Source organism: Chamaea fasciata, unplaced genomic scaffold, assembly GCF_029207755.1.
Source record: "Chamaea fasciata isolate MVZ Bird 193981 ecotype frontalis unplaced genomic scaffold, bChaFas1.0.hap1 SCAF_3, whole genome shotgun sequence".
Taxonomy (NCBI): domain Eukaryota; kingdom Metazoa; phylum Chordata; class Aves; order Passeriformes; family Sylviidae; genus Chamaea; species Chamaea fasciata.
This window is the reverse complement of record NW_027094088.1, coordinates 12,296,999-12,320,818: the sequence shown is the minus strand read 5'-3', so window position 1 is coordinate 12,320,818 and position 23,820 is coordinate 12,296,999. Positions and strand designations below refer to the sequence as shown.

Here is a 23,820-nt window from a genome sequence, read left to right as displayed (position 1 = left end):
TCAGCTGCTTTCAGGAGGTCTTGCAGCTGCCATGGCTTTTTTGCAGGTCCACAGCTCCTCAGTGCTCCCGGTTACTTTGTTCTTGTATTGCTTTTGGTCTGGAGGGGGTTGTTGGGGTGCTTTTGTTTTGCTGGGAAGGATTTTAGTGCTCATTTACATCCTTATCCTTATCTCACCCTGGCTTTAAAGCAGGAGGCAGGGTACAGGCAGCCTCACCCATGGGGCTGGGTGAGGCTCTCTGTGAGGGAGAGAGGGGATGGGGCTCTGGAAGGGCTTTTGGGGAACAGTCCTATGGGGTGAGGTGTGGGGCAGGCACATGGCTCTGGTGCCATGATGCCACATCCAGCACTGCCATCTCACCCACCTCACCATCCCTGTCTGTCCTCTCATCCATCCTCCAGAGTGGAAATTGGGATTTCTTCCTCCATTCCCATCCCCTCTGGGCTCCATCAGGCTGCTTTTGAGGGTGGCAGTACTAGCAGGTGGGGTTGGAGTGCATTTGTCAGCACTTGGGGATGCCCTTTCCCCAAGCTGGAGCAATGGATTTTTATCTAGATTCGAAACTGTGGTGCTGTGAGGTCAAGAAGGGTTTACTTTTACTAATACATTGGGGTTGCTGGCTGACGAATGTAGGTCACCTTGTTCTGCCCCTAAAATGGCTCCTGGGTGCTTTGGTGTAGCCCTAAACTCAACACAAGATTGTGGGTTTGTGTTCTCCAGCCCTACTTTTTATTTACTGCCAGGGAGAGGATTTTCAGTCCTTTTCATCCTGTGGGTTAGGATTTACCTGTCTGTCCTGGCTGGGACCATCCCAGGGCAATGCTCTCTAGTCAGGAGGCAATGACTTGGCACCAGATGTGCTGGGATAGAGTGGGCTGAGGCCATTTAAGCACAAAATGGCCAGGGTAGATGTGAAATAGTAGTAAGTGATGCCCAGTATCAGCTGGGATCTGCAGTGGTGCCCTGGGGTAGAAAATTGGCCCTGACAGGGTTGTCTGGTTCCAGCTGGCATGGTGAACCCTCCTGCTTGCCAGCTTCTCTCTCTGCTGCTTTACCTGGGGTGCTTGGAGAGGTGTGCAGGGAAAGCTGGGTTGCTGGTTAGAACATCCTTTCCCAGGCAGATTGGATATCTCCACTGGGAGACTGTGGCTTCTCCCAGCTCTCCACCCCCTGCTTGGGTGCTGGAGATGAGTTTTCACTGCACTCTCTCCACCTCGAGCAGCCTTGATATGCAGATTCAAGTTTCCTGCTCCAGCTCTTAGAAAGGAGGGGCTTCCAAGGTGTCTCCCTGCAAGCACTGAGGTTTGAAAAGATGCTGGTCAGCTTAGTTTTATTCTTTTTTTTGCCTCTTCCCTTTCCAGCCCCTCCTTCCCTCCTCAACCTACAGCCTCTTAAAGAGGAAATTTAGTAATGTCAACAGTTAAGCATGGGCATGAGAACTCCTGGTAGCTGAGGACTTTCTGCATTTTACTCGTTCTCTTTTGATTAACAATGATGAGTAACCACGGCCATGGCAACTCCTGGAAAGTGTCCCTTCCCAGATTCTAGGGGATTCTGTCTCCCAGCATCTGGGGGATTGTGAGCCACCTCAGAGCCATGTGGAAGTAATGCCCTGGTGGATGAAATATGTGGATGGGCCAGCAAAAATTTGCTTTGAAACCAGTATAGGTTCAAATAGCCATTAAGAGGAGTGGAGATAGCAGCATCTTTCCCCAGGTGTGGCTGAACCCTGCTCGCCAGACAGAGCAGGCAGTCTGGTCTCTGCTGCTGCTCAGCAGCAGTGTACAGCTAGCAAAGGAAAGAGGGAGGGGCTGCGGCAAAGCTTTCTCCTCCCAGGGTGATATTTTATTCCAGTGATGACACCTGGATTTGCATCTGGGTGTAGTGAAAAAGCCAGGTGCTCCAGAGAAAGCCAAGATTTTGGCCAGCCTGCTCTCAGCCATGTGAAAGTGGGCTTTCTTACTGCTGCAGGTGTGGCTTAGGGTAATAGAAAACCACCCCATTGGACATAGAATGAGGCTCGTGGCTGTCTCTGATTGCATCCCTGTTTTTTAATTCCTTCTCTTCAGTTCTTCTGGAGATGAAATTTAGTCACTGAGGTACAGCTGGACCCCTGTGCATGGGCAGTGTAGCAAAAGAGCACAAACTTGGAGGTGTGTGGGTAGGTCAACCTGAGCCATGTGAATCTGGAGTGTTCCTCTTCCCAGTGCATGGTGCCATTGGAAAACACAGATGCCCACGTGAAGATACTGCTCAGATAAGCCATTGCATTTCTTTCCTCCCCTCCTGCCCATAACTGTTGTCCTGGTGTCTTGCAGGCACAGAAGAGTGAGACAGGATGGATGTGTATGACCCTCAGATGCTGGGTGTTATGGTCTTCGGAGGCTTTATGGTGATCTCAGCCATTGGGATCTTCCTGGTGTCCACCTTCTCCATGAAGGAGACGTCTTATGAGGAAGCCTTGGCGAAGCAACGCAAGGAGCTTGAGAAGACCCAGCAGCAGAAATTAGAGAAGAAGAAGAAAGAGAAACCAGTTGAGAAAAAAGGAAAAGCAAAGAAAAAGGAAGAGAAATCAAATGGAAAGATCCCAGAGCAGCAGCTTACTCAAGAAGTGATGGATCCTCCCAAGGAGGTGGCTCCTGAGCCTTCTGTGGTGCCTGAGCCTGTAACAGTTGAGACTCCAATTGCAGCAGTGGCAGTTGTCCCCCAGGAAAAGGAGAAACCTGTTCCATCACCTAAGGAGAAGAGGAAGAAGGAGAAGAAGGTGGCAAAGGTAGAGCCTGCTCCTACCCCGCTGTTGGCTCCATCCCCTGTCAGCATCCCCAAAAGTTCTCCTGTACGGGAGGTGGCCCCTAAGGAGGTGCCTGTTGTGGCAGTGCCCCCAGTTGGCGCTCAACTAAGTGCTGCGGTCATCAGCTCTGTCACTGTTAAGAAAACTGAGGCTCTTCCAGCCCAGGAGGATCAGAAGCATGATGGACCTGCCAAGAAAAAGACTGCAGCCAAGAAGAAGAATGAGCCAGGTAAGTCCAAATTCCTTTGCCTATATCCCTTTGGTCCAGCACACGAGTGTTGGAGAGTTACAGGTTCCTTTGGGATTTGTTGTTGTGTTGTGGGATCTGCACATGGGAATGAATGAGAGGTGCATGTCCCTGTCCTGGGAGAGGGACAGCTGCCAAGGTGCTACACATCTGGGTGGAAAGCCAGGATGAGGTGTTTTCCCCATAGATCTCTGACTGTTAAAAGTACAGAAGAGCTCTCCCACACTTCTTCATGGAGCTGGGTCACTGCTGGGCCTTCTCCTTTGCTGGAGGTGAAGGAGGATTCTTCAAGCAGAGAGGATTGATGGACTTTTATACTGCAGGGGATTGATCGTAGAGTAATTAGAAGGAAGTGACTTTGAGTCTCTCTCAATGTAAGGAAAACCCCATCATCAGTCGTGCCTTACTTGATTTACTCAGAGATGGAAGACGTCAGGTGGTCCTGAACTCTGCAGAGTATAAAAGGGTGTAGGGAGGGAAAAATCAGCTCTCTAGCTGTATTCTTGCCTCTCATTTTACCACTGGGGACAGTTTGAGGTTTATTTTTGGTTAAGTGATAATTACAGGCACTAAAAATAGGAGTGCTTTCGGACCTGTGGAAGGGTTTCTGTGTTGACACGTGAGAGAAATCTCAGGTGTTTTCAAAGATGTCATGTGATGTGTATAGGTTTCATTTCTTTCTTTCTGTACTAAAAAAATCTCCAACCCACCAAACTAAAAGACATCCCTTTTTGCTGCCCTTCTGCAGCACATCCAGACCTGCTGTGCAGCCTGGCAGTTACCACTCCCACATTTTGGAAGAGGGCCTGGTACTCAGCAGGACATTTGCAGCTGCTGGGTTTCAGAGATGGATTAAACCCCTTGAATCTTCTCTTCTGAGGGAAGGATTTTACTAAAGGCCATCTCCACATGGTTATGTGGTTTGGAACAATTGGAGAAGCTGCTCCTGGAGGGTATTGAGGGGTGGTGTTGGGGAAACTGGAGGTGACTGGTTTGTTGTCTGCACCCATGTGAAAAACACAGCCATAAATCTGAGCTGTAACAGCTGAGGGAATGTGGCTGGGAGATGAACTTTCAGCATTTGTTAAGCTGGGAGATTTTTGGGTGCTCCCAACTTAGATTATCTTGGGTATGAAGTACCAGTCCTGCATGTCCTGAAAGTGAAGAGTGGTGTCTCAGCTGCTCCTGTGGGATTTTGCAAAGGAGAGCTCTTTGGCAGGATTTGTGCCATGAAGTCAACTGCAGTTTGACCAATGTGTTTTGAGCAGCTGTGGTCTCTCCTCCTCAAATGCAAAGGAACAAATTATCCTGTGGCAGATAAAAATGGTTGTTCAAAGACATGTCCTCAGCACTGAAACAGATGGCAAAACTGACAGGAATGGCTTGGGGTATTTTTCTCCTGCAACTCCACCTGCAGAGGGGCAGAATTCCACTTGGTGTGTCCCCACACGCAGCAGGACTGAGCCAGGGGATGCCGTGTGCTGTCCTGCAGCCCTGTAGTTGCCAGCAGGAGTCAAGTGTGAGCCAGGCCTCGGGGCCTGGTTGCACAAGGGGGTGGAGCTGCCCCAGCTGTGCTGTTGGGAAGTGTCTGTGGCTGGGGACACAGACTTGGCTGCTGCCAGGGCTTGGCACCGCCATCCCAAATGGATCTACCAGAGATCACTTAGCAGTTACTGTCACTGGCCAAGCAGACTCGACTTGGGGAAAACTAATTTATTTCCCTTTAAAAAAGATGAGAAGCAGAGATTTCTTTAGAAATTAAGAAAACACCCTCCCCCCACCCTTATTCCCAGGCTCAGCTTCACTCCCTCCTTCGTGACTCCTCTACCTCCCATCCCTGAGTCAGGAGAATGGGGACTGTGGTCAGTTTGTTACAATCCCTCTCTGCAGTTCTTTCTTTCTCACAGCTATCCCCTGCTCCAGTGTGGGGCCTTCCATGGGCTGCAGTCCTTCAGGAGGAACCTGTTCCAGCATGGGGTCTGTTCTCTAGAGGAGAATCTCTGCTGCAACACCTGCAGCACCACCTCCTCCTTTGAACCTTGCTGCGTGGGGCATCCAAAGCTTTGTATTCATGAGACTCTGGTGTTAATGCCTTCAGGGGCTCTGGAGCTACTGGACACCAAACTGCTTTTCCTTTTGTGGTTTTCTAGGAAAATGAGCTCACTGGGCCATAGATAAATGCAGGAACCCGTAAACCACTGCCTGCCACCCTCTGTGTATTGTGACCATGTGCACAGAGCGCCTATAACAGCATCGTGGTCCCTGATGCTCCCTGGCTTTCCCAGGTTGGCAGGGAAAGTGTTGGAGTCATGTTGTTCCCTTAGCAGAGAGCTGGAACAAACTTGGCTGGTTAAAGGTGGGAGATGACATTGCTGTCACCAGCACCACTGCATGGGGTGACATCCTTCAGCAAAGTTGAATTTTGGTGTGGTTCAGCTTCTGATGCCTGACGTGTCTGAGCCACCTGGCATTGGCAAAGCACTCCCAGCTCCTGCTGAGAATCTCTCTGTTTGGTAGAGGGTGATGGCAGGTACTGGGACCAGTTGTTGAGCCAGGCAGAGGTGACAGCTGACTCAAGGAGCATGTGTGTGGTGTCATCTCCAGCACTTTTCCTACTCTTTTACTCAGGTACCAAATGTGACTATGGAAATCTGGGTGCATGATAGTTTGAGATGGCAGTTATGGGATTGAAGCCAGCTGAGATGATACAATAGTTCTGCTGTTGTCCCCAGAAGTCCCAATCCCTCCTCTCTCCTCCCTAGCACCTACGGATTCAGGTGGGGCCCTGTACCTGCCCTACAAGACACTCGTGTCCACAGTCAGCAGCATGGTGTTCAGTGAGGGGGAGGCCCAGCAGCTCATCGAGATCCTGACAGAGAAAGCTGGAATCATCCAGGACACCTGGCACATGGTAGGTAGGGCTCTGCCACAGCTCTGCTGAGCCTCAGGAAGTGCTAGGGGAGGGAAGTCACCCCATGCTTTCAGGCAGGCTGGCCCTGAGGGTGTCTTGGAGAACGGAGCTGAATTTTCTCCTGAAGCAGAGGGCAGGATGTCACATGTGTGGGGTGGAGGGGATGGGTCTGAAAGTGGTGGTCCCCTCTGATGTGCGACCCCCCATGCTGTCAGGCCACACAGAAGGGTGACCCGATTGCTGTCCTGAAGCGCCAGCTGGAGGAGAAGGAGAAGCAGCTCTCAGCTGAGCAGGAGGATGCAGCTGCTGCCAGGAACAAACTGCGGGAGCTGAGCAAGGTAAGCCCTGTGTGGCCCTCCTGGCATCCCCAGTGTGGCCTCTGCTCATGGTGGCTCTCCATGAGCCTCCTGTTCCCCACATCTCAGCCTGCTGATGGGGCTCTTTGAACCCTTCACCTGTTGGCTGTTTTCCTCCCAAAAAGGGGAGGAGATCCTCCCCTGCCCTCCTCTCTTGGGTCTGCTCCAGTTTGGGGAGGTGCCAGCCCAGAGATCCACAGGGTAGTGCCCACTGGCAGCCATGGGAAAAGCAGGGGAAAACCGTTTCTGTAAGAGATTGCAGCTCTCTTCTCCTTCAGGAAGAAATGCAAATCCTTCCTCATTTCAGCTCCCCTGAGCTGAGATGGTGCCTTTGTAAGGAACATGATCCTATTTACAGTGCCCTTCCCTAACTCAGCCCCCTGCCTCCCCCTCTTTTTGGGTGTTGAAGGCAGAACAGATCCCTGCCATGCTGAACTTGTGGCTGTCAAGTCCATTTGCTTAATTTTTCTGCTTTGCCCCAAACGTTCTGTGATGTTACTTACCCTGGAGGAGGAAAATAAAATTCCAGGCTGTCTTCCTCCTTTCTCTTAGCTGGCCCAACATGGAACAACAGTGGCATCCAGTGGCCACAGAGCCCAAAACAAAATGCAGGAGGAAATGTAAGTGCTAAATGTACCTGGGCATGGGGGCAGCAATGAAAGGGCTAAACTTTGTAGTCTGCTGAGCAAGGAGGCCATATCCTCTTGAAATTAGGAAACCTGTGCTCTGAGGACTAACTGGGGGCCTCCTTTCCTGGAAGGAGCTGGCAGCTGAGCGGGCCAAGGCTATGGCTGTGGAGGGCAAGCTGAAGGAGCAGCTGCTCGCCCGTGAGCAGGAGATCATGGCAGTGCAGACACGGATGCAGGCCAGCTATCAGGACCATGTCAGCGAGACCCAGCAGCTCCAGGGCAAGGTGAGCCCCAGGCTGTGCTCTGCACCTGCCTCCTTCCTCTGCCAGGTGGCTGCTGGTGGCAGATCTGTGACCTTCTGGAGAAGGCTGAGCTGTGGGAGGGGGCAAGAGCCTCGGGGAGGGGAGGGGCGATACCCTGCAGTGCTCCTGGGCCATGGTGCCCAAGTTCCCCCCAAACCCCTTTAAAGCCACCCTAAACACCCCTTTAACTCCCCCAAATCCCTTCCCAAACCCCTTCAGGTCCCCCCACACCCTCTAAGACCCACTAAATACCTCCTAAATGCCCCAAACACCCCCCTCCCAACCCCTTTAAGCCCCCTTCAAACCTCTTTTGAGAAGAGGCATGTTGGAGCATCTTCATGGGATGTCACACCCCTGAGGGCTGTCAGCAGGCACTCCCCTGCATTGCAAGTCCCTCCTGCTCATCTTGTGGGCTTCACCTGGGGCAGCAAAAAGGCTGGTGGTGGCATTAACCCCTGTTGGGCTCCTCTAGATCCGGACTCTGCAGGAACAGCTGGAGAATGGCCCCAACACACAGCTGGCTCGCCTGCAGCAGGAGAACTCCATCCTGAGGGATGCCCTCAACCAGGCTACCAGCCAGACAGAAAGCAAGTAAGACTGGGGGGAGGGGCAGAGCCTGGGGCTGCTCTCTGGCAGACCTTGGCTTGGCCACCCCCTTTCCCAAAGGTGCTTCTACAGACCCTGGCTAGCTGGAGGTAAAGGAGGGAATGAAGGAGGAAGAGCTTGCCAAATGGCTTTTGGGGGTACACCAGGAGAAAAAAGGATGTTCTTCCCAAGTGAAAGGGCAGGGAATGCCTCTCTCCTTTGAGGTCACCTGTGCTGATGCCAGAACCAACAGGCAGTGGAGGGGGGAGAGGGGATCAGAAGGCACTGTGGTGTTTTTCCCCTATAGGGGAGCTCATACTCTCAAACTTGAGAAAAAATGCAGCTGGCTCTTTGACGGGAGTGATGCTGCAAAGAACAGAGCCCAGCCCAGTGTGTGCCGAACAAATAGGAGCTAGGTAGAAGAATTTCACACTCCTTTTTATAGACAGTCTGAAATGACTGGTGATTAACAGCAAGCAAATAATTACAGAGTGGACTCCTGCTGTTGTGCATTCTCTTGTGTCTGGGAACACAGATCCATGTGTTCTCTACTTCATAAGAAAGGAATTTCTCCTGTGACTGAAACAGGACTTTTTAAAAGTAATTTGTTGGCTCTTTCTACCCCCTCCGTGAAGGACCAGGTGTGTCCTAGAAGCAGGCAAACAAGGTTCACCATTTCGAGTTCTGTATCAGGCCCACAGGAGAATATGTTTACCCCAGCCAACACCAGAGCGGCTTGGCTGGCCTGTGGGCTGAAGTAACCCTGCTTCTGTTGTTGCAGGCAAAATACTGAGCTGGCCAAGTTGAGGCAGGAGTGCAGCAAGCTGATGAAAGAGCTGTGTGAGAAGTCGGAGGTGCTTCAGCAAGAGGAGCAGCAGAGGAAGAGCTGGGAGATCAAAGCGGCAGCCTCAGAGAAGCAAATTGAGCAGCTGCAGGTCAGTTAGGCACCAGCAAACCCTCTCCCCTTGCAGAGGTGGGTGGCTAAATGGCAGGGGATCCATGCACATGGCCATGGGAAGGGCTAGGAGGGAAGTGAATGTCCATGGTTGGGAAGGAAGCTGCCTGGCAGGCTTCCTAATTGCTCTCTCCCCCATTAGCTTGTCACATTCCATGCCCCTTGTGTAGCATCACCATCAGAGCCCAGAGAGCAGGATGTCCTTGTTGTAGCCATTCTTCTCCAGGTGCTCTCTCTCTCAGATGGTTTGAAGCTTGTTGCTCTCTCTCCCCGGTGTAGGAGATGGAGCTTGTGGTGTTTTTGATTGCCAGCAGGGAGTGCCTGGGTTTGGGGTTTTTAGGGTTGTTGAAAGGACTCTTCCCAAGCAGAGCCTCTGAGCACACAAAGGTGTGTTGCTGGCAGGCAGGCTGTACTCACACAGGGAAGAGCATCTTCTTGGGATGTTGACGCTGCTCCTACTGGGATCCTGCTGGGCTGCTGCTAAGCTATGTGCTGGGAGCATTAATCCCGGTGTAGCTGACAGAGTGAGGGATGTTCCTCAGTAGTGTGCTGTGGTCTTTGAATTGCTCTGGCCTCTTCAAGAAGGGGCTGTGGTGGAGAAGACCTTTATCTGCACATGTCAAAATATTTTCGTAGTGGAGTTTCTGGAGCAAGGGGCCTTCTTTATCCTTGCTCTTAATTTTTTGTGTGCCTGAGGATGTGGTGCTCCTTTTGGTGGGCTGCATTCGGCTCCTGCTGCTTTTGCAGGTGAGGAGCAAGGAGGGTGATGTGAGCACACAGCTGGGTATGAAGGCAGGAGCTGCCTCCCTGGCTCAAAGCAGAAGCTCCTAGATATACTTCTGGGAGAACTCCAGGGCTGTCAGCTTGCTGCACACCTTAATGCTAATTAAATAAATCACACTAGCTGGAAGACTCTAAAGTCAGGGGTATCCTTAAGGTGCTAGGGAGAATGTGTTCCACAGTAACACCTGGAGCTCAGAGCTGAGGATATTGAGTCAAATCCTCAAAAACCAGAGCAGTTCTGCTTTCCTGGTGGTGCTGAAAGCATCCCTTGGACAGAGACAGGCCTGTTGGTTTACCTTTTCCTGTCCCCGCCATGCAAAGCAAATTTTTTTCCTACTGCAAGGGTGCCACTTGTACCTGTAAAGCTGCAACTCATCCTCCTCCTCCTTTGCCTTCCCCCTCAAAATGCCTGCCCTGGCCAGGCTTCTTCCTACCTGCTTTCTATGATGGAAAATAAAAAGTATTCCCTGGCCCAAATTGCACAGAAAATTCCTCCATGTGTGGAAATGTGGTTGGGTTCTCTGTTCTGCAAAGCCCTGTGCCAGCATCTCTCCCTGCTGGGCTGAGGTGGTTTGAACCAGGGCTCTAAGAGGTTTTTCAGAGTTCTCCAGAGGAGAGGTTGGCCTTGGATTTGGCCCAGGACCGAGACATTTGGGTATTGTCTACTTCCCAATGTGAGGGCTGGCATGGGATAAAATGTGAGCACGACGCAGGGTGCGTCATGCTCAGGGGGAGCTTGGCAGGAGGATGAATTTAATCTCCCAAAACACAGCTTAAAAATAAGATTATCTGACACATGAAGCTTTGCTTCAGACTGCCTGGGGTGTCTGTCATGCTCCAGGAAACCTTGTCGTCCTGCTCCGCAGGCTTACCAACGGGAGGCAGAGGTGATGCTGCAGAAGAGGCTGGATGAGGTCAGCGATGAGCTCCGCAAAACCCAGAGCAGCTACAAGAGCCTGTTGGCAGATGCAGAAAAGACCAAAGGGCAGCAGCAGAGCATTGCTGGTGAGGAACTGAGATCAGCATGGGGAGGGCTGTAGGGCAGACTGGAGACTTTGAGAGCTTGGAGGAGCCAGTTGGGGCAGGACAAGTAGATCCAGGGATGAGTTAGGCTGCCTGGTGTTGATGTGAGCAAGACATGGGCTGGTCTGTGGTTCTGTCCCAGGATGTTACTCCAGTGCCTCTCTCCTGTGCTGTCCTGCATCCCTGCCTGCCCTTTCTGTGCCTCCTCAAAGCATCCATGGCCAAGGCTTCTTTGGTTAAGATCCTGTGTGGACAGAGAAAGGTGGGAAGTCCGCAGGTTTGTTTGCACCTGCCCTACTGTGTTTGTCACCCTTCCCTCCAACAGAACTGCAGGCCAAGCTGTTGAGCTCTGAGGCAGAGGTTAAAAGTAAGCTGCTGGAGTTGGACAGTGTGAAAGGGAAACTGCAGGATGCCAGCTCGGAGAATACAAAGCTTCTGGAGAGGATCAAGTCCATTGAAGCTCTGCTGGAGGCAGGGCAGATGCGGGAGGCAGAAAAAGACAGAGACCTGCAGGTTGTGTGCTCATTTAAGTGGGGTGGGAGGAGGGGAGTAGGTGACACTACTTATATAACCCCTGAGTTGTCTTTGCTCTGGGATCCTCTCTGGGATGCCACAGAAAGGGCTGACCTGTATCACATGCCTGGGGCAGGTAATCAATGTGCTTTCTCTCTTCCAGGCAGCCAATGAAGCAGAAATGAAGCAGCTGCAGTCAAGGTGGGTCCAGGTGCACATCTTGCAGTGGCACCACCAGCTTGCTGTCCATGTGTCCCAGGCTTCCTTGACCACTGAGCCTGTGGCTGAGGGCTTCCTGCCTTCCAGGTGGGCTTGGGGGTGCCCAGCTGGGAAGTCAAGGTCAATCCTGGCCAACAGTGCTGTTTAAAATATTAATTGGCTCTGGTGCTGGCCCCATGTAACAGCCAGTCCATCCTGAAGTAGGACTGAAGTGCTGGCAGGCACATGGAGTCTGACCACTCCTACAGAACAGGAGGTTCTGCTGGTGTTGGTGCTGGGTGTGGGATGTCTCTGGTCCAAGTCCCTGCTCAAGGCTGGGCCAGCCGGAGGAAGTTTTTTTAAGATGTTTACAGGTATCTTCAGGGGTGGAGATTCGCCACCACTCTGGGTCCCTATTCCAGTGTTTGATAACATCTTCCCCCATCCCCCAGCACAGAAAGGTTTCCTGGCACTTAACTGGAGTTTCCCATGTCATGAGTCCTGCCTCTTGTTCTTGTTCATGTACTAGGTACCTCCAAGAAGGCCCAGGCTCTGCATGAGGGGAAGATTTCTCAGATGCTCCCATTGCCAGCAAGCATCCAGCATCCCTCTAAAGGAAGGCAGCTGTTGAGTTGTCCTGAGACCCCCAAGATACTTGTGTAGTTCTTCTCAAGGACCTGAACCTTGATTTGCTCAAACTGAGGGTTGCTTCAGGGCAGATGGGGGATCTGAGAGTGTGGAGGAAACCTGCAGCTTTCTGCTGTCTGGTTGGCAGCCCTGATTTAGGATTACTCAAGATAGCGGGATGATACTTTCAAAATGCAGAGCTGTGGGCTCTCTCAGCCTAATGGGCCATGGATAGGAGCAGTCACAAAATTCCTGGCCTTCGCATCAGATTGTTTCCTTCTCTTTTTGTGTGTGTACAATCAGCCAGTAACTTGATTGATTTCTACTGCTGGTAAGAAAACCACATCCCACTCCAGTATTGCCATGGTTGTGGTTTTTAGTTCTGCTCCCTCTTCCTCCTGCTGTCTGTAGACCCCAGAGCAGATCAGGATAGGAAGGGCTGTGGTCTCCATCTCAGGAGCTTGCTGCCCGTGAGGGAGGTGACTCAGGCTCACTCCTGCATCCTGCCTTTCCAGACTCCAGGAGAAGACAAACCAGCTCTCAGCCTTGGAAAGGGAAGCCACACAGCTGCGGGAGGCAGTGGAGCAACAGAAGGTGAAAAACAACGTATGTGAGTGACAGACAACCCATCGAGGTCACCTAGTGATGGCTCCAGGGTGTGGCCAGAGGCTCTTCCAGCCCCACAGAGCCCTGGAGGCATTGCCTCATCTGCCAGAGAGCAGGCCTGGCAGGCTGTGCAGCTGGAGCTGGTGGGCTGCCTGAGGTGACATGTCTGTCCCTTGTTCTCTTGGAAGGTTTAGGACCTGGTAAGACAGAGAGATCCTACCCTGGTAGGGCCAAGGCAATCTCTGAGAAGGCTCCTTTGCACCTTCCTGCTCCTCTGCCCCTTATCCCTCTACTGCAAGGTGGTGTAACTTGTGTGGAGGCCACCTTGCATCCCTGCACTTGGCCTGTGTCCCCTGCAGGCATCCTGAGCATGCTTCTCGAGCTCCTGCCCCATCCAGGGCACTGCCAGAGCAGTGGGATGTGTGGAGCCATTGGAAAGACTGGGGAGAAGGGGAATGCTTGTGAGCGTGGGATGGAAGACTCCTGACCAAACCTTATTCCCTAAGCAGAGGCTTTGAAATCCCCTGCAGTGCCAGCAAACAGCTTTGTGGCCCTTGGCAGGGCATGTGGCTTATTGCCCTCTCTGTGTGGTCTCCACAGGACCTTCGGGAAAAGAACTGGAAGGCAATGGAAGCACTGACCACGGTGGAGAAGGCGTGTGAGGAGAAACTGCTTGCTGCTACAAAAGCAAAGGTGAGCCTGGCATTTCCCTGGTGTTGGAAGGGAAACATTCAGCTTCCCCAAACCACCAGGGAGGCCTGCCCTGGGTTGCCTGCCTGCTTAGAAACAGTGCTGGCCCAACTCTTCTGCAAGCTTCTCCAAAATTTTTCTTGAGGGCCATGCATCCCTCGTACTGGTCATGGTTGGGGAACCAGGGAGATGGTTGAACTGGAAGTGATGTTTTTGTGGTTCGCAGCATCAGCAGTTTTCTGTGTTGGCTGCTTTCCCCAGCCCTGTAGGCACAGAAAAGCAGGACCAGTGTTGTCAGCCTGGCCAGCAGGTGCCCAAGACCTCCATCCATTGCAGTTTGTCCCTCTTTCAGGAAGAGCTGGCCCAACAACTGGACACACTCCAGATGCGAACCAAGCAGATGCTGCTCTCTGCCCTCCCAGGAGTCACTGTGTCTGCACAGCAGGTGGGACAGGCTTCCTCAGACTCCCCCACGCAGAGCCTCCTCCATATGGGAAAGAGAGATGTCTAAGCATCCTCCTTCTTTCTTGTTCTCTTTTTTTCCCAAACTCAGGATTATGACACGTGGCTACAGGAGTTTAAGGAGAAGACCATGGGTGTGCTAAAGCAGCAGATGATCACAACAGAGCCACCAGTAAGTGAAGGCTGGAAAGTGGAGGGGCAAGGCTGTGCTGGAGGGTCACGTGTTTCTTCTTCTCATCTCTCTCTCCTTCCCTTCCCTCTCCTTTTAGGATTCAGCTCTTAAATTAAAAGAGGCAGAGGAAGCGCAAAGCACTTTACAAGCAGAATGTGAGCAGTACAGAATGATCCTCGCAGAGACAGTAAGTTCCTGTCCTTTGCATTGTGTTGGCTTCCCACTGGAAATCCCTCTGGAGAGGTCTCCTGTCAGCCCAGGCTGCCCATGAACTCAGGGTGGGTATCCCTTGGTGTGCTGGGGGGGCTGTCCTGTGGTAGAGGATTTGTCCGTGAGACAGAGGAACAGGATAAAGCTGAGTTTCTAGAGCTCTTCTTCAGCCTAATTGTGTTGGAAATGTTGCTGGTGGTGATGGGATGAGACACAGCAAGAGCTCAGATGATGGGGTGGTTGAGCCAGAACAGGGATTAGGAGCCCTCCGCCCCACCTAATTCTAATTCTGTCACCTGTTGTTTGGCCCAAATCCTTGGAGAGGCTTTGTGTATGACAAGGCTTCCAGCCCTTACACTGCTCAGCCTGGTGGGAGGCTGGAGGAGGTTTGGGCTCAGCTGAGGCTTTGCCCACAGGAAGGGATGCTGCGAAACCTGCAGAAGAGCGTGGAGGAGGAGGAGCAGGTGTGGAAGGCAAAGCTCACAGCCTCTGAAGAGGAGCTCCAAAAGGTGCATGTTGGTGACACAACTGTGTGCCCCTGGAGCTGAACTTCCAGGGGAAGGGGATCTGTTTGCTATAAATTGGTGACCCTCAGTGTTCCTGCCATCTGTGAACACCGAGACACAGGATCTACGCCTCCTGTCACCAAGTCAGCTGACAAAAAGCCCACCTTATGTAGAATCTTCCTTCTTGAATGCAGAACTGAGACTAAACTATTTTCTATGGTCTGGCTGCTCCCCATCCATAACATGGTGTTTTGGAGTTAACTGGGACTGCAGGGAGATGGGGGAAGCTGTTGTACAAGAGATGTTTGATTTCTCAGCCCACTGAGAAATCCTACACTGCTGAGGGCTAGTGTAGGATTGCACAGGGTGACGTGGCAGCTGATGGTGTTTGTGATGGGAAGAACATCTGGTGCCTAGGGCAACTCCCAGAGTAGTCCTGCCTCTCGATTTCCAAAAACTTCAGCATCTGTAAAGGCCTGTTCAAAAACCCACCTAGGTTTAAGTGCTTTTTTCTGGCAGCTTGGCCTCTCTGAATAATGAAGTCCATGACACCTCATTGGAAGATTGATGCTTCCAAACCAAAAAGTGCTTTCAGCAGGAAGCTTGTGCTGAGTCTGGTGCCAGTTTCTCACATGTTGACATCTGACTGCAGGCACCTGAAATGCTGCAGGCAAGGGCTGTTGCCTTGCTCCACCATTTATGGCCTGTGTGTGTTAGACTTGTCCTCCCTGGGAAGAAGAGCTCTGTAGAGCTCCCCTTGGATGTCCTACCTCTACCTGATGGGTACAGGATGAAGTGGGAAAGGTGGGAGTCAAACAGCAGCCAGTTGTTGATTGAGCCAAAGGTGCTGAGTGTGCTTCTCGAATCCTTTCTGCTTCAGTCACACCTGCAACTGAAATCCCTGGAAGGCATGGTGGAGAAGTTGAAAGCAGATCTGCAGAGCACAGATCAGGTGAGTTTTTTTGGGGGGGGGAGGTCTCTTCCTGGGTGACAGAGAGGCGCATGCTGTGCTTGGGTTGAGTCAGGCCCCATCTCCTGACTTGCCTTGGGGAGGGCAGGCTTTAACCGTAGGATGTTTGGGATGTGCTGGACCTCAATCAATCAACCCTCTCCTGCTTTCCTGTCTTTTAATGCAGCTAAAGGAATACACCTCTCTTCTGGAAACACAACTGGAAAGTCACTTGGAGACAGCCAGCTCCGAGCGCCAGAACTACACAAAAGAAGTTGGAGCTGTAAGTGTGAAGGCTGCTGCCACCTTCACCTTCTAACCCTGACTCTCCACCCATGCATGTTGGGAGGATTTGAGGAGTGCCCTGGGCATCTGGGAAGTGCCCCAGGGATCCGCAGCTTTACAAAGATGGAGAAAAGAGATGGAGATGGTTGCTCCAGTCTGGATTGTAGACTCCTAAAGCCAAGAGTCATGGGCAAGGTGATGGGTCAAGGCAATCTCTATGAAGGTGCTGTGTGCTGCTCCTGGGTGGCCTGTGTGGTTTCTGTGGCTCAGGTGAGACACGCCTGTTCCATGGCTGTCTGCTTGAGCAGGCATCAGCAGGCAGGTCAGCATGTGATGACACCATGACCTCTTTGGGAAGATGTTGCATCATAAAAAAGCTTCCGTGGGCCAAAGAGTTCCAAAATCAAATGCGTAAAAGGAGGTTTGTTTGGTTTTGTTTTTGTTTTTTTTCCTTTCTTTTCCTCCTTCGCAGTTGAGCCAGCTCTTGTCAGAGTCCCAGGAGCAGCTGGAGGCAGCAAAGACTGAAACACAGAAGCAGAGCAAGGAGCTCGCCCTGGTAAGGAGGGACCCTGGGACTTGCCCTGCTGGGTCCTTGGGGCTTGTTTTTTGCAAAGCAGCTGTGGGGCCAGCACCCTTCCTGTGGGCTGAGGGAGGGCAGGAAGGCACAGCCATTGCATGGGCAAACATGCTGCTGCTGGGGACCACATGTTCAGATGCGACTGCTGGGACCCAGGAGGAGATTTTTATTTGCCTGTCTTTCCTCCTGTGATGGGGGTGGGTAGGAAGGGAGAGGAGCAAGGCTTGTTCAAGCTGGTGTGCAGCAGAAAAACCCAGCTGCCCCACCACTGGACACTTGTCACCACAACACCACCCTAGGGCAGGGGTTTGGGTGTCCATCCATCCATCCATCCATCCATCCATCCATCCATCCATCCATATCTGAACAGATGAGGAAGAAGCATCTGCTCTGCACCCTTGAGAGCTGTTGAGCCTCCAGCTGCCCAGGGTAGATACCACTGTCCTGCTCTGGCAGAAACGGAGGTGGTTTTCCAGGCATTCCAGCTGGTGTGCAAGCCAAAATGCTGGCAGGCTTTATATTTAGGCCCCTGTGGGTCATGTGAAGGCTGTGGCACAGGGATGTGTCACTAAGCCAGGCTTGCTGCTCATTCCTCAGGTCAGGCAGCAGCTGAGTGAGGCAAAGAGCCATGTACAGGAGGGAGAAGTGGTGGGGTTACCAGCTGAGCCAAGTGAGCCTGCACCCCTTGAGGTTAGGGTGATGAGACCATTCCTGCGAAGGCTCTGACCCTTAACCATGTCCCGTGTCACCATCTCTCACCTCATGGAGAACTGCACATGACCCTGCTCAGGGCTGCCACAGCTGTGTTGGGGAGGAGCCAGCCCAGCACCCCCCATTAACCATGTATCCTGTTCCCATAGGGAATATAGCAGTCGGTTTTCACCAGGCTGTTCCCCTTGGGAGCACTCTGTCCTGGCATCAGGCTGGCAAGCTTTGGGGGATGCAGGAAGGACATGCTGTGAGCCCTTGGGCCAGCACTGCCATGTGACATTGCCCTGTGGGGTTCAGAGTCTCCTCAGACAAAGGGGCCAACACCCTGACAGAGCTGTGCCGGGATCCCTTCCCAGCCAGGGAGGATTAGGATTACAGAGGCTCCACAAATCTTGCTGGAGCTGGGCTGAGGGCATTAGTAGGAGCTGCTCTCTTCCAGGCTGACACCTCTCACCAGCTGGTAGTGTTCCATCTTTCTCCTTTAATCCTGTTAACTGTGGAGCCTTCTCCCAGTCACGGGGGCCTGCTAGGCACATCTTCCTCTATGGGATGCCTCTCATCCCATATCCCTGCTGGTGCTGCCTGAGGAGCAAGCAAAATTTGGCAGTGCTGAACCAGGCCTCAGGTTTGCTATCAGCAATCTCACAGCAGAGGGTGTATGCTGATACCTGTGGCCCTTCGGTGCCATGGGGAAAGCTTCTGGTTTTATTTCTTCTGTCCAGCCCAGCTCTCTTGGTGATGTCCCTGCTAGCTCATTTCTTGAGTCTTTTTAAACTTATTTCTGGGTGTTCTCCCCTCTTTTCAATACAGTTGAAAACCCAGCTGGAGCAGAACGAAATGCTGGCGGAGAAGGAGCAAATGCTGCGACAGAAACTGGCACGGGAGCTGGAGGAGGTGGGTGTGGGCGAGGAGGATACCAGGGCTTGCAAAGCCTTCCTGGATTCTTGGCTGCTAATGAAACCCAAGAATTAATTTGAAAAATTAATCTGAAGGCTTTTCCCCATCACTGTCCACACCTCAGACATCATTGTGAGACATTTCCTCCCACATCTGAAGGACTTAGAGCAGCTGTGCTAAAGCCATTGTGGCATCAGTAGCCCCTCAAATTCAAGTTGAGGGGCCAGTGATGCTACAATGGCCCAGCTTCCCATGTCTTGTGCCAGCTTTTTCTCCCAGTTCCCCCATGTCTTGTGCCAGCTTTTTCCTTTGAGTGTTATGGGCTTTAGCTGGGTGTCCTGCTGCTCCAAGCAAGAAATGCCATCTTCCTGGTAGAAGCTGAATCAGCACATGCAGTGCCTTGTGTTTGGACCACCCAGCTGTTCAACCGGACACACCCAGCAGGCACTCAGGGATGGCTGGAGCAGGACGTGTCGGAGATGCTGGCACCATTGGCTTCTGTGCTTACTGAGTGTGTCCCTTTCCAGGCCCAGAGCTTAGCACGCAGCTTGCAAGCAGAGCTGGAAAAGCTGAGACTGGCTGAACATGCAGCAACTTCAGATGAGGAGGCCCAGCATTTCAAGGTGAGTTGACTGTGCCATGACAGCAAAGGTCACGTCCAGGCAGGACTATGGGCATGATTGATCATTTCTGAGGACTGGGGAGCGAGGTCTATGGTTACCCTGCAGGAGAGGGCCGAGAGCTCTACTGTGGTTAAAGGACAGCAGGGTCACAGCCACTGTGTCCCCGCAGGCTGAGGTCAGTATGATGCCCTGAGCAAACACTCACAGGCTGGGCTTTTCACCCACTGGGAAACCATCCAGTCCTAGCCCACAGCATCTCCAGGGAGCCAGAGAGAGCTTTGGGGGGTGCCTGTTCTCCCTGTTTAGGTGGGAACTGGGTGTTCCCCTGGCCTGTGGTCACTGAGGCAGCTTGATGCAGACCCGAGGTGGCCTGAGGTGTTTTGAAAAGGGGAAAAGGTCACTAGGTGGCAAAGGGAGGCTCAGGCAGGTGCCTTCTTTTGACTGCCATGTAGGAAAGACTTGGAAAAAAAAATTAACAAAGGACCTGGATCAGGCAGCAACCAAACTACAGGAGCTACTGAAGGTTACCCAGGACCAACTGGCCAAAGAGAGAGAAATGGTGAAGAAGTTGAAAGAACAGCTTCAGGAAACAGTACTGATGGTGGCCATGTCCCTCCCCTTGATGCTGGTGGAGGCCCTGGGCCAGTCTGCAGCAGGCAAGAGTTTAATAGTGGAGGCAAGGTGGTCCTTGCTGCCAGAAACCATTTGGGTGGCTTTTGGGAAACCGTGAGACCACATCAGATGGTGGTCAAGGTCCTCTGTGCCCCACAGGCAGGACCTTGCCCATCGGTGAAATGCTTTGGGCCTTGAGCTGCTATGAGGCCTTGAGCCTTGAGCTTCCCAGCTGCTAATAAGGGTGATGCCCAGCTGAGTAACCCACTTCTCTTTTCATTCTCCAGGGGAAAGAAGACAGTTCAAAGGAAGGGACTTCAGTTTGATGAGTCTTCACCATGGACCTTACAGTTACCAAAATGCCTTACACATTCCTAAAAATAAAAATTTATGCTAAATTTACTGTAGATAAAAGATATAAGCCATTAGTGACCCAAAACCTAGTTTTGAAACTTACAAGAAAACATACAAAAAAACCCCCAAACCAGAAAACCAATCAGTAAACACTTCAGTTTGTAAGAAAATCTTCATACTGTTTTGTACAACGCTTCATTTCCTGGGGAGCTGCTGTGGCCACACTGGGCATGTGCTGGGGCTTTACCCTCTTGTTCCAGCAGAACACACCAGTGTGTGAGAAGGGAAGACTGTGTTTGTACATCAACCAGTGCAATTATAATTATATATTTTTTCCTTTTTTCCTTTTTTTTCTTTTCTTCCTTTTTTTTTTTTTTTCTTTTAATTTGAGTGAAAGGAGTGTGAAAGTAAGACCCACCATGGAAGGATGCCCTCTTGGATGGGTGGCTCTTGGTATGTGTATTTCTTGGTGTCAATGCAATTAAAATGACGAAGAGAGCTTGTCCTTGCTTTATTTTTCTTGGAGGTTTGTTTGTGTTGGGTTTTTTAAATTTGCAAGCTAGGTAGGGCTTTGGGGTCACTGAAGAAGGACTCTGCTTTGGCCAGGAGATTATTCTTTATTCCCCCCTTGCTGGCTGTGTCACAGGTGGTATTGATTCATTACAAGCAAAGGAAACTATTCCTTCCCACTGTGTTTTCCCACTGATGGCTGAGGGCTGGGCTCCCTGTGTGGGATTTGGCAGAGAGATTGACACTTTAGCCATGGCAGCAGGGGCATGGTGGGGACAGGGACCATTCCTCCTGCATGCTTTAAACTTCAGTGCTCCCCTGTAATCTGTCCCTGTGGGTGCTATGTGGTGGTGGTGGCCCTTGGTTACTGTCAGGCTCTCTAGCACTCTGTTCTCCCTTCTTGTTTTATTTTTTTTTAAATAGTTTTATTTTTTTTTCCTTTTTTATTTTCAAGCTCGTTTCTTAGGAAATGGCAGAGGCCACATGACAGCTTGGTGCCTGTCTCCCCACAATAAAGCTGCTGAGCCCAGTGCTGACATCAGCAGGGTTTGAGAGAGGGGAAGAAAAGGCCCCTTGGTCCCTCCACTGTGTGCAGAGCTAAGGCCAGGAATAAGGATGAGGGGCAGACCAGCTTCAGTTTCGTTCCTGAGGAAGGCCTAAGTGTGACTAACCCCTGTATTGTACACCAGAGACTCCACAGGACTGGGTCATCCTGTCCCTCCTTCAGCACTATGGCTTTTGGGGCCATGATGAAGGGTGGGGGAGGAGTCTATGTAACTCAGCTGGGACCAGGTAAGAAAAAGGGCCAAGAAAATGGGGAGCTGAGAGCCACCTCTGACCCCAATCTTGTGTGTGTCCCCCCGCTCCCTGTCCCAGCACAGGTGGCTGATGGGGCTCCTCTCCCCATCCTAAAGGGACAAACTCAGGAAGCAGACCTTTGCCCCAGAGCCAGGATTAGCCTGTGGTTTATCTTCCTGGACTTTGTGGCACATGTAGAATGCATGAATCAAGGCTGACTGGTAACCTCAGCCTCTCAGTACTGTCACTTGCCTCAGCCCAGCATGCCTAACCTGTTGAAAGCTCCCCAAAAGTGAGGGAATGCCTGCATTGTATCATGATTGCACAAAACCCCCACCCAACCCAGAGGCTAGAGGGAGCTGTCGAGCATGGCAGGGTCACTCTCACCCCCAGGAGCCACGGGGAGGAAGGGCCCCACAGCCGCAGGTGCCAGGATGTGACACATTTCCTTTGGTTTTGCAGGTTTTTGCTTTTGCAACAATTCTTTATTGTGAGCTCCCCTGCACGGATAGCAGATAACCCAGGCTTGCCCACAGAAGTAATAGCAGACCCTAGAACAGCCAGTGCAGGAAGGGCAGTCGGTGTTTCAAGTGCACCACAGAGCAGGTTGGCTCCAGTGGGGCTCCAAAGGCTACCCCAGAGCAGGTCCAGTGTCCCCAGCCTTGGCGCACATGATGTCCTTCTGGGACACAATGTAAAGTTGGCTGTCTTAAGGAAGAGGAAGACTGTTCCTGTGAAGCAAAGCTGAAGTAAAATAACTTCAGGGAAAGACATTTAGCTGATTTTTTTATACCTGGAATGGTACTGTTACCATTTTTTAACTCCCGTGGCAGCTTGATGGAAGGGGAAGGACATCCTGAGGGGCCAGGATGAAAATCACGTCTTGCCCAAGAGCACATGGAGCTGAGGCCTGGCCAGCCCCTGCTCTCCCCACAGCTGGTGGGATTTTGCTATGTACCCACCCAGAGTAACTTCCTTTCCTCCAGCAGAGCCCCCCAGGCTTGGTGCTTGTCAGCCCATGACTCACAGCAGCCCCAGCACTACAGGCAAGTAGGTACCTTTACTGATAAAGATCAAGAAGTTGCTCAGCTGGAGTGACTTGGAATAAGAACACGGGATCCTTCTGCTGATTCAGCCATGCCTGGAATTACCTTTCAAGCCCAGGTTCCTGGGCTTATCAAGGCACAGTTGAAGACACTCAATTTAACCTTCACTGTAAATTACATTTACACTGCCTGCTGTTTACACTTAGGCCTGAATTATCACTCTCTATTTCCTGTTCTCATCTCAGGCCCAATGGATAAAAATGGCTTTTGGGAAACCATTGCCCGCATGTGGAGTTCAAAATGTTTGTACTACCTGAGCAGGTCCTGCTGAGCTTGTGTGACTGAACTGCCTCCTTCACCTTTTTCTTCATGTATCCCTGTTAGGAAGTGATTTCTCCCAGCAGCAACCGGCCAAGTTATAAGGAAGCATTCATCACATTGTCTCTCCCTCCTTGTCTTGCCGTTTCACAAGGTCTGGGTTATTTAGGAGAAAACTTATAGTCACAAGAGTTTCAACCCCTTGAAAAGCAAGACAACCCTGAGAGAGGAAGTTTGGCCAGCAAACCCCACAACGTGGACAAACCCACAGCACTGTAGCTCTGAGGATTAAGAGTTACTGTTAGCTCTGAAGCACAAAGATCAATACACTTTGGGACTTCCTGTGAGGGTCCTAAAAGCAGCCAGACTCTCCAATCAGCTGAAGCTATGGCACCACACCCAGCCAAGGCCCAAAGTCTCACCTTGTATCACTGAGTTCTGGGACTAAGGTACTTTGAACCCAAGCCCCTGATTCAAGGGCTTTCACATTGTGGAAAATGCTTTTCCTACCTTAAAGGTCTGGCATCCTTCCTCTTTCAGTGTCTCCTGCACCGTTTTCTGACGAAGGAAGGAAATCTCAGGCAGAATTGACCACAGCATCACCTGGGCTAGATAAAGATGCCTGCCGCTTGGAGGCACCAGCTATCAGCTGGAGTTTGGCTAGGAGTTGCCTGTTTGTCAGGCAGCACCACTCCCAGTGTGTCACACCGGTTTCCTTATCTCCACTTGGACTTTGGACAGAGATCAGTACTGCAAACACCTGGGCAAGGAAGAGCAGTTTATAAGGATCATTACACACTTGGGCGAGGCCCCAGCTGAAAGTCAGGCTAGAAGCCCCAGCAGAATCCAGGCCAGCTTGCTTTGCTCAGAATCAGGAAGCCGCACTCCAATGGATCCCTTTGCATCAGAAAACCTTGTGCTCCCAGCCCTCTAACCCGCGTGGGAGCCAAGTCAGAGCAGTCAGTCAATGCCTGTTTTTAATGAAGGGTTTTAACCATGTAGCCTGGCCAGAGAGGGGGCACATGCTGAGCTAGGTAATGGCCCATTACTGCCCTGGTCCCCAGACACAGCAGCACAGCGCTGGCACTGCTCTGCCAGGGGCTGAAGGGACACTGCAGCTTTCTGTCCCTCCGCAGCTGGGAACAGCTCAGGGAGGAAGGGCCATCCTGTGACTGCCTGGGCTCCATGGGCATAGCCAGAGAAAGCTCCGTCAGTTCTCACAGGGAAGGCAGTGCAGAACAAGCAACACATGGCTAGGCTCCTGCTGGCTGCTCAGACTGCAAACAGGGAGATGGCTCCCAGGACAGCCCCCAACCAATGGAAATTTGGGCCCAGAGCCCAAGGGCAGAGAGAGGTGCTGTTTGGGAGCTGGAGACTGCAGCAAGCACAGGGATGCAGAGCCAAAGAGGGGAGCACACTGCAGAGACAAACCTGCCTTCCCCCCAAACCCTTCCATCTTCACCAGCTCTCCTTCCAGCCTGTTGCTCCCAAGAACAGGGCAGGGCAGTCACTGCAGAAGGCACAGCAGCTCCCTAAGTGCTTACCCAGATCCAGCAGTGCCAGCCCTGCTGCAG

The 23,820-nt window shown here is 51.8% G+C and overlaps 1 protein-coding gene across 4 annotated transcripts in view; it reads left to right on the top strand.

Annotated features, from left to right (window-relative positions):
- RRBP1 (ribosome binding protein 1) overlaps window positions 1-20,084 on the top strand; it is a 52,321-nt gene extending 32,237 nt beyond the window's left edge. For 2 of the 4 annotated variants that reach the window (XM_066178035.1, XM_066178034.1), the window contains exons 2-22: window positions 2,319-3,020; window positions 5,801-5,949; window positions 6,165-6,287; window positions 7,066-7,218; window positions 7,709-7,827; window positions 8,603-8,756; window positions 10,426-10,564; window positions 10,908-11,095; window positions 11,259-11,296; window positions 12,436-12,526; window positions 13,127-13,219; window positions 13,569-13,661; window positions 13,770-13,850; window positions 13,948-14,037; window positions 14,477-14,569; window positions 15,447-15,518; window positions 15,703-15,798; window positions 16,273-16,356; window positions 17,899-17,982; window positions 18,513-18,608; window positions 19,508-20,084. In XM_066178035.1, coding sequence (XP_066034132.1) covers window positions 2,339-3,020; window positions 5,801-5,949; window positions 6,165-6,287; window positions 7,066-7,218; window positions 7,709-7,827; window positions 8,603-8,756; window positions 10,426-10,564; window positions 10,908-11,095; window positions 11,259-11,296; window positions 12,436-12,526; window positions 13,127-13,219; window positions 13,569-13,661; window positions 13,770-13,850; window positions 13,948-14,037; window positions 14,477-14,569; window positions 15,447-15,518; window positions 15,703-15,798; window positions 16,273-16,356; window positions 17,899-17,982; window positions 18,513-18,608; window positions 19,508-19,546 — 2,757 coding nt within the window. In that variant the 5' untranslated portion in view covers window positions 2,319-2,338 and the 3' untranslated portion in view covers window positions 19,547-20,084. Of the gene's footprint in view, window positions 1-2,318; window positions 3,021-5,800; window positions 5,950-6,164; window positions 6,288-7,065; window positions 7,219-7,708; window positions 7,828-8,602; window positions 8,757-10,425; window positions 10,565-10,907; window positions 11,096-11,258; window positions 11,297-12,435; window positions 12,527-13,126; window positions 13,220-13,568; window positions 13,662-13,769; window positions 13,851-13,947; window positions 14,038-14,476; window positions 14,570-15,446; window positions 15,519-15,702; window positions 15,799-16,272; window positions 16,357-17,898; window positions 17,983-18,512; window positions 18,609-19,060; window positions 19,169-19,507 lie in introns of those variants that run through there. The other 2 variants (XM_066178036.1, XM_066178037.1) reach the window with 2 other exon arrangements.
- Window positions 20,085-23,820: the final 3,736 nt, after the last annotated feature.